At 49.9% G+C, this 7,936-nt stretch overlaps 2 protein-coding genes across 5 annotated transcripts in view; one reads left to right on the forward strand and one right to left on the reverse strand.

Annotated features, from left to right (window-relative positions):
- Positions 1–1,155: 1,155 nt before the first annotated feature.
- On the reverse strand, positions 1,156–3,994 carry LOC113209355 (ropporin-1-like protein). Of its 4 annotated transcripts, XM_026426807.2 has the most exons (8): positions 3,600–3,994; positions 3,117–3,373; positions 2,864–3,025; positions 2,608–2,791; positions 2,306–2,536; positions 2,124–2,195; positions 1,746–2,027; positions 1,156–1,655 (listed from the first exon to the last, which is right to left on the reverse strand). In XM_026426807.2, the coding sequence occupies exons 2-8, from the start codon at positions 3,369–3,371 to the stop codon at positions 1,552–1,554; spliced, it is 1,290 nt and encodes a 429-aa protein (XP_026282592.1). In that variant the 5' UTR covers positions 3,372–3,373; positions 3,600–3,994; the 3' UTR covers positions 1,156–1,551. The 4 variants fall into 4 exon arrangements, with proteins under 4 accessions (XP_026282592.1, XP_052121381.1, XP_026282591.1 ...); XM_052265421.1 differs by lacking the exon at positions 2,306–2,536; XM_026426806.2 differs by having other exon boundaries at positions 1,746–2,195.
- A 197-nt stretch (positions 3,995–4,191) lies between these two features.
- Positions 4,192–7,936, forward strand: part of LOC127748694 (uncharacterized) — a 43,763-nt gene continuing 40,018 nt past the window's right edge. The window contains exon 1 of the mRNA XM_052265423.1: positions 4,192–4,509. Within this exon, the coding sequence (XP_052121383.1) occupies positions 4,467–4,509 (43 nt within the window). The 5' untranslated portion in view covers positions 4,192–4,466. The remainder of the gene's footprint in view (positions 4,510–7,936) is intronic.

Below are 7,936 nucleotides of genomic sequence, written 5' to 3' on the forward strand. Positions count from 1 at the left end.
TAAATTCTACATTTATATGCTTAAATGATTTTGTAATGGTAGTGTTTCATTTTCTAGATGTGATGTGCTTTTCATTTTTGGTTCTAACTGATAAATGTATGTGTGTTGTAACAATATGCTGGCGTAAAAGTATGGATTAATATTGGTATTTTACATTCAACATCTTTTTTAATTGCTCTTGCTTTTGAGTTAGCGCTCATTGGTGTTTTTAACCTTCCTTGAACCTCTGTCATTGTCTTCCCACCCCTGATATAGAAATTTTAAGGACATACAAGTAGCATATTTCGTGTTGAGGACCCACTCTCTTCTTCTCAGAAAAGTCTCTCCAAATATTGGTCATATGGATGTAACATAAATTTTGGTGAAAGGTTCAGCTGGTACAATATATAGTATTCTCTTACCTCTCTGGCAGTTGTGGCTGAGTTGTCTTGCAAAGTTGTAAGTTAGCAATACCTTATGATGATTAATTTTAATGCGGAAAACTTCTAAGGGTTGTGGATTTGTTGTGTTTTTCTAGAAGGTTTCTGTGCAAATGTGTATGGAAATTTGTTATTTACTTTTTTATTACATTTTCATTTATTTAGGATTGCATTAATTGGGGCTTGATATTTCTTTACTGTTGTGGAAGTCTTATCAAACACTGCATCCTATTTCATGGACACACGGACAACTGCTAAATTCAATTTGTTTGCTAGTACTAGTTGCAAATGGCATCATGTCGCAGAAAAAAATTGAAAAGTAAAACAGGTTTCTTTTGTTGAACTGTTTTATAGCATCTCTTTTTTTAAATTTGAAAGTGCAAGCTACAAGGACAATTTTTGTTAGCTGATTGGCTTTGATAGAAAAACATTATGACAACCAATCCTACATTGTTACCACATTTGGTTGAATGAACCCAGACTGTTTTCAAGTGATTTTGTGTGAAGTTTGATAAGTTGGTGATTTAGTCATCATCAAGAAATAAAGCAAATCTATAAGTACAAGGTTTGTTTCTTGTAGTGCCTTTATTCTCTTTCATAGAGGGATCTCCATATGTAAACTTAATGATGTATGGAAGTGGTTTTGAAAGAAAACCTGTTTATTATGAAGAATGGGCAGCAATATTAATCCTGAACTGTCAAGAAGCAATAGCAATAAGGCAAGAACATCTCTAGGTAAGTTTTAAATTTGAACCACTAAGCAACTTTATTTGGTAACATTAGTTATACTCATATCACATTGTGCACAGCAGGTACAGCGTGAATTTGACCTAAGTCGACATGTAATCATTTTCTCTATCTATTCATGTGTTAGCGGTGAGATTAGTCTTAATATGATTGCATAAGATAATAAAAGGCTTTTCTTGTATGTGGGCTTCAGAACTTTAGCAAGAAAGTTTTTAAGTGTCAAACTAAAAAACAGAGTATGTCTAAGTAAGAATTATTTTAAATTTGACTGACTTTAAAAAGACCTGATCTCTTGTGAGACATCAGTGTAATAAATTCCTACAATAACGGAAGAACAGTAAGCTGGGAACAAAAGCAAGTTATTCAACATGCTAATGAGCAATAATTAAACCCTTGTTTTCTGAGATGCTGGGACCTTCTCTAAAGGAGGACAAAGGAAGTGACGAATGTTACAGGGTTTCACCATTCCATCTTGTTTTATACCTACACCTGCAAAAAGATAAATTTTGAGCACAATTTCTTGGCTAGTAACTGTATTATAAATCAAGAAGAGATTTTAAGGAAATAATTGAAAAGTACCTTCAAGATAATCTATCACAGCTTGCATTTGGACAGCATCAATAGCAGCACCAATGCCAGGTACATGAAATACCCTCTTACTTTTTACCACAGGCTCTTGCGACAGGACTTTTGGAGAAAACAACTTCTCATCCACATCTCCGCGACCGTTTGCTGGTTTGGAAGGGCTTGCTTTTTCTGTTACATATGTATACGCAGTATTTGGTGCAGATATACTGGTTGTTAACTTTGGTTCATCTAGAGATCTTTGTTGTATCAAGCTGACACTTCTCTTATCATGATCTGAGCCAGAAGACAAACCAGGAGAAGTGGTGAGAGGTTCAGTCATCTTCAAATTATTTCCCTCAATGGTCAATTCTTGACTTGAGTGTATGCTACCTTTCACTTCTGCATCATAAAAGGTCTCCAGGTGAGCCCCATCTTCACTTTCAGGATGGACACCTCTGCTGGCTGGAAAAGACAAGAGTTGATTTACTCTTATATTGCTCTCAATGAGCAAATAAAGTGAAATGGTGCATTTTTAAGGCAAAATATCCAGCTTAAAAATATATGGTGCCTACATTGAGGTGTAAGAGTAGTTGTGCTAGCATTTTCCATATTGTGGTAAGGAGTGCAAGGACGTGATGAATTTGGACTAGGGAAGGGGCTGCTTGTCTCCACGTAGAGCTGATGTGCACTGTGGGACCCCCAGTTAACTTTGTAAATGGAAGGGTCTGTTGGACAGGACTCAACGCTTTCTCTTTTCAAGGAAGCTGAATCACGGGAGTACAAGCTGACTTCATCCCTAAGCCCTGTTGAAGGAACAGCCAGCACTCAGGCAGCGAGTGGCAATGTTAAATCTACAGCATGTGGATAAGGATACCTGCTGATATGATATATTGACGCTGTTCCTCACTCTCCTCATCTTGGTCATCAATGCCCCCACAGTCAAGAGATGCAAGGAAAGTGTAGAGCTTTGTAAATATTTGCAGCGGAATCATAGCAGACCCTCCGTCTGGTTCATCCGTCAAAAGGTTGCAAAGCAAAACCATTGTTTGTGTGAGATTCTGAAAATATACAAAACATAATTACTTTTCAGAAATTTAGCACATAGATTGATAATTTGTGTGGGTACCTACATTGGAGAGGAACCCTGCAGCTACAGCAACAAAATGTAACCAGTCGAATGTTTCACCAAACTGTCCCACAGCAAGCATTTCTTGCAAAGGTTCCTCAGCCAAGCAAATTCCACTCCATCGTTCCATTAACTGACTGACAGTCACCACTCCTCCTTTTCCAATCTTTCAAACACAAACACACGCACATCAAAGATAAAGTAGGTGGTAGGTTGAACATCCTAAACTGAGAAGTTATATGTTTATGCTAAGTTACCTGTTTAATCAACACTTTCAAATATCCTGGCGACAAACCAGATGGAGTATCTGGGGGAGGGTACTCCAAGCGATCCTTGATCGGAGGTTCTTCTCCTTTAGCAAGAGCTCTGAAGTAGGAAGCTGACCACCTCAATAGATCATATGGCTGAGTGCGAATGGCAGCTTTCGCATACTGCTTCAGAATGAATGGAAAAGTAGGGGGAATGTTGATCTGGGGTGAGCTAAAAATCTCCTCTGTAGTATTGTCAGGCATTTCTGTAAATACAACACATAGAGGATACTGACTTGCACATTTCAGTAAAACCCATTATAGAGAAACGTCAAAGGTGAATTAGGTAAGACCAGTATGATGACAGTCAACATAACAAATAAACATAACCTCAAATTGATATGCTGTCATTCCCCCCAGGACAGTAACTAACTCATGAGCACGATGACGCTCTCGAAGAGAGGCTGCTCGCACCACTCCCCTTCTACTTACTGGAAAAGGTATGACGTCTTTCGGACACTGACGCTTCCACGGCTCCCTATTTTGATAGTTTCGGTGGAAAACACAGAAGCAGAAGACGCGACTTGGCTCAGGAATGTCACGCGTTGCCTGGGCAACCGAGTGGCCAAACATTGAGAAATTGTCCGCGCAGCCCACCCGTCACACGAGGGGGCTACCTTCCTTCAGGTCGCATGTCTAGGATGGGTGAGTGAGTGCCTCAAATGAGAGAGGACCGCAGTATGCCGACGGTGCATGCCATCAATCGCAGCACAGCAAATAAAAATGGTTATTTTACTCGTTTTGTCTGGCGGGTATATGTGTCCGTCCCCGACGTCGAGCCGTTCGCATTCAGCTGTCTTTCGCGCGCGTCCAGGTGCTCGCGCTGCAGGTCTGGCGCGCCGCGCGCCACCTGCGCGGTCGCGAGGGGCACCAGGACGGACCGCGGGCCGGGCCCCGCGGTAGGGCTGCCGCCGCTGGAGCCGCGAGGGGCCTAACCGATCGTCCGCGAGAGGGCGGTGTGCGGCTCGCGGGCTCACGTGACGCGCCGCCTCTGACGTGCGACAAGTGGTGTTGACTGCCGAGAAAGGTAGTCGGAACCTCGGGTCGGGGCCGAGCCGAGCCGCCTGAGCGAGCCCAGCCGCGAGCAGCAGCGAGCCGCAGCCGAGCAGCCGCACCGAGCGGAGCAGGCGGAGCCGCGAGCGAGTTGTTGGGCCCCTGGCCGTGGCCAGTGAGTGCGACCGGGCTGGCGAGCGAGCTTCGCGGGGTCCTCTATGCTCCCCGACGACGGGGCCGCGGTGTCCGGAGCGCTGGTCCCGAGGTGAGGACATGGCCTGAAGCAGCGCGCGGCCGGGGCCGGACATGGACGACCTAGGAGAAGACCACGATCTACAGGCCGTCCTAGGTGAGTGAGTGAGTGCGGGATGACAGTGTGTTGTGGTGGTTCGCCGAGCCGAGCCGAGCCGAGTCGAGCTGCCGAGCCGAGCCGAGCCGGTCCCAGCTCATCGGTAGGCGGTGCTCCATCGCGGCTGAGCCAGCCTCAGCACCGGGAGGGGGGAGGGGGGAGGGGGGGATGAGATCCTGCTTGAGGTCTCCCGGTCAGATTCCATTGAGGGCTCATCTTATGAGGATGAGAAGAGGCTTGCTGCTGCTGCTGCTGCTGGTCCGCGAGAGATGGATAGATAGAGAGAGAAGGAGAGAGACTGCGGCTGGGATAGATGAAAGGGAAGCCAGGCATCGTCCTGGACCGCCTTAGTCCTAGACGCTGTTAGACTACTGTGTGTGTGTCTGTGTGCTCGTGTGTGGATGTTTGTGTGTAGCTGACAGTTGTCACCCACATCGCATGCCTGGCGGCTGCTGGCGCGGCACGAGACAGACGGGCAGACAGACACGCGGACGGACACACGAACAGTTTGGAAAAAGAAATACAACGAAAAATGAGTCGTTTCCGTGCTGTCCTGGAAGCTGGATAGTGGAGCAGGCACTACAGTCAGCCCGCCATACAGTCATTTGTTCAGTCAGTCAGTTGTTCAATCAGTTAGTTGTACAGTCAGTTAGTTAGTCATTCAGTCGTTCAATCAGATAGTTTACAGTCAGTTAGTTAAGTTAGTCAGTCAATCAGCTAGTTGGTCAGTCAGTCAATCAGCTAGTTGGTCAGTCAGTCAGTCAGTCAGTCAGTCAGTCAGTCAGTCAGTCAGTCAGTCAGTCAGTCAGTCAGTCAGTTAGTCAGTCAGTCAGTCAGAGTTAGGAGTATTCCTTTTGTCAGCTCAAATTATTAGTCGAGTAAGTCAACCATTATTACTTATTCATCTATCCGGAGTTTGCGAAATAACTGCAGTGTGTTGCGATTGTGTGAAAAGTGACCTTGACTCGGCTCTCGGCTTTGCGAGTAATCGTGTCCCGAGAGTTCACTTTCTGCCCGCGCCGCGGTCCTCGCCGACATCCCCCGCCCCGCCCCCCTCTCTGCTCTTTCCGTCTGCTGCGCGATCTACCACCACGCGCGAGCAATCACTTCCAGCGAGCAGTTCCCTCCCGTCCCGATGAGTGGCATTTCACCGCGCGAGCGAGCGAGCGAGCGCCAGCGGTGTTTACCGGCGGCGCTAACCGTCGCCTCGCGAGCTTCGGGGAATCATCTCGGAATCCCCATCCCATAGCTCAGCCCGGGCGTATGCGAGATTGATTTCGATTCAGCGCCACTTAGGGGACCGTCCAGACACTACGTGCCGTAGGGTGGGGGGGGGGGCAGTATTGCGACCTGTCAGGTTCAGGATCACCCCGTTTGGATCCCAACGCGAGTTCATGAAGACGCCGTGATATTTGGACCCCGGAGTGCAAAAGTCATGGGTTCTCTATGAACTCCACTGCGTGCGTTCCTGACTGCGCGTTGTGGTCCTGATAGCGTTGGCGCGACAGCTGCGCACATGTGTCACTGTGGTGCTGCTGCTCCTTTCGCTGGCCGCCCGGCCCGGCCCCCGCCCCACTGTTGCTGCGGGGTCAGGGGACCGTCAACGTGGACCCGCTGACCTGGTGTAGCCTGGAGGGAGGCCGGTTACTCCTGGGTCTGTCAGTCTGTCTGTCTGTCTGTCTGTCTGTCTGTCTGTCTGTCTGTCTGTCTGTCTGTCTGTCTGTCTGTCTGTCTGTCTGTCTGTCAGTCTGTCAGTCAGTAGTTCAGTCTGTCAGTAGCAGTCCAGTCGGTCAGCAGTCCAGTCTCTCAGTAGTCCAGTCCGTCAGTAAGTAGTCCATTCAGTGTGTCAGTAGTCCAGTCTGTCAGTGAGTAGTTCATTCAGCCAGTAAGTAGTCCAGTCAGCCAGCCAGCCAGCCAGTAGTTCAGTCAGCCAGCCAGCCAGTAGTTCAGTCAGCCAGACAGTCGGTAGTTCTGTCAGTCTAGTTGAAGCCAGCAGCCCCTATGGCTAGGGCAGGGGAGTAGAGGTTGCGACTATGGCGAGTCCGCTGGTGGACGGGCCGTCAGCCGGTGACCGGTGCCCCCCCCCCCCCCCGCCGGCCCGGGCCAGCTTCAAGGCCGCCCCCCCCCCTGGTGGATCAGCTGACCCGGCCCGGCTGGCTCGGCTCCTGCAATTACCCTGCTTCTGCGCGGACTGACGCCGCTCCGCCAAATATGTGGGAAGCGTTCGCTTCTAATTGTCGCGCGAGCAGCAGTGCTGCCGACCAGGTGGGCGTGAGTGGAACGGCCTGCATCCATGTGCCATGTGCCTGAATGTTACTGAATGCTAAGCAGACGCGGGTGCGCTCCATGCAAAATGTACATTCGCGCGGGAACTGTTCTCCTGCCTCGTTGGCAACACTGATGCCGCGAGCTCGCAGCCCGCGAAGTTTGTCCACCACTCCCGCGCCGACGAAATTTCGGCGACCAATGTAGAACAGAAAAAAACAAAAAACAACGAAAACTCGAGGGAAATATTGGCACAGTCGCCTGCACTGGCAAAATTGATGACAAAAAAGTGTGTGTGTGTGTGTGTGTGTTTTGTTTTTTCGACTCTGTGATAAATAACAACCTTTTCGGTGTTTACTACCGGCTGGTCCGGTGGGGCGTGAGGCGAGGATGGGCGGGGACGCCCCAAGTGCCACAGGTTCCAGGAACTGTTGACGTCTGGAGGAAGAGGAGGAGGAGGAGAAGGAGCTGCAGGGCCCGGTGTGTGCCGTCGAACCACAAGAAGTGCCGGACGCGGAGCGGAGATAGGGCGGGAGAGGAAGAGAGAGTGAGAGAGAATGGGAGAGAGTGAGGGACAGCAGAGAGAGGGGAGAGGGGGAGGGATGTACAGAGGGGATGTGGAGGGTATGCAAGCCAACCCCTCGGTGGTTCAGCAGTGGATTCACTTGGACAATTTTTTTTTAAGTTTTAATTATTACAAGTTGTTAATCGGGGTTATCGGTTCCGTTCAGAGTGAGTGGAATGGCTTTCGCACTCGATTCAAAGTAGTGTGTGTGTGTTTGTGTGTGTGTCCGGCCGCGCCGGGTATGTACCCGATAGCGAGCACTGCGCTGTGCCTGGCTAGCGGGGCGCGGCGGGGCGCGGCGGGGCGGGACCTGTCGACCTTGGGCCCCAAGCCATGCACAGTCACTGCTCCGCCTGGTGCGCCGGTGCCGCCCTGCCGTCGATGCGCCGGCTATCCTCTTTCTGTCGGCCCCGCCCGCCTACAGCTATCGCTCTATTGGCGCCCGCAGCTGGGCGGTAGGCCGCCCGTGAGCACCCCGGACGCGCGGGTTGCCTACCCTGGCGTCCACAGGCGGCCGGAGCCTGCGGAGTAGGCCGCCCATGTGCACCCTGGGTGGGCAGGTGGCCTACCTGGGTGTCCACAGGCGGCCGGAGCCTG

This window comes from Frankliniella occidentalis, unplaced genomic scaffold (genome assembly GCF_000697945.3).
Source record: "Frankliniella occidentalis isolate FOCC.00 unplaced genomic scaffold, Focc_3.1 Scaffold27, whole genome shotgun sequence".
Lineage (NCBI taxonomy): Eukaryota > Metazoa > Arthropoda > Insecta > Thysanoptera > Thripidae > Frankliniella > Frankliniella occidentalis.

What these genes read in the sequence shown, in the direction of transcription:
- LOC113209355 (XM_026426806.2), bottom strand. Translation starts at nt 3,371, where the DNA reads ATGCCTGACAATACTACAGAGGAGATTTTTAGCTCACCCCAGATCAAC. An exon ending in CTGCAGGGTTCCTCTCCAAT is followed by an intron (nt 2,792 to 2,863) that starts GTAGGTACCCAC and finishes GTATATTTTCAG; the next exon opens with AATCTCACACAAACAATGGT. An exon ending in TCAATATATCATATCAGCAG is followed by an intron (nt 2,537 to 2,607) that starts GTATCCTTATCC and finishes TTCCTTCAACAG; the next exon opens with GGCTTAGGGATGAAGTCAGC.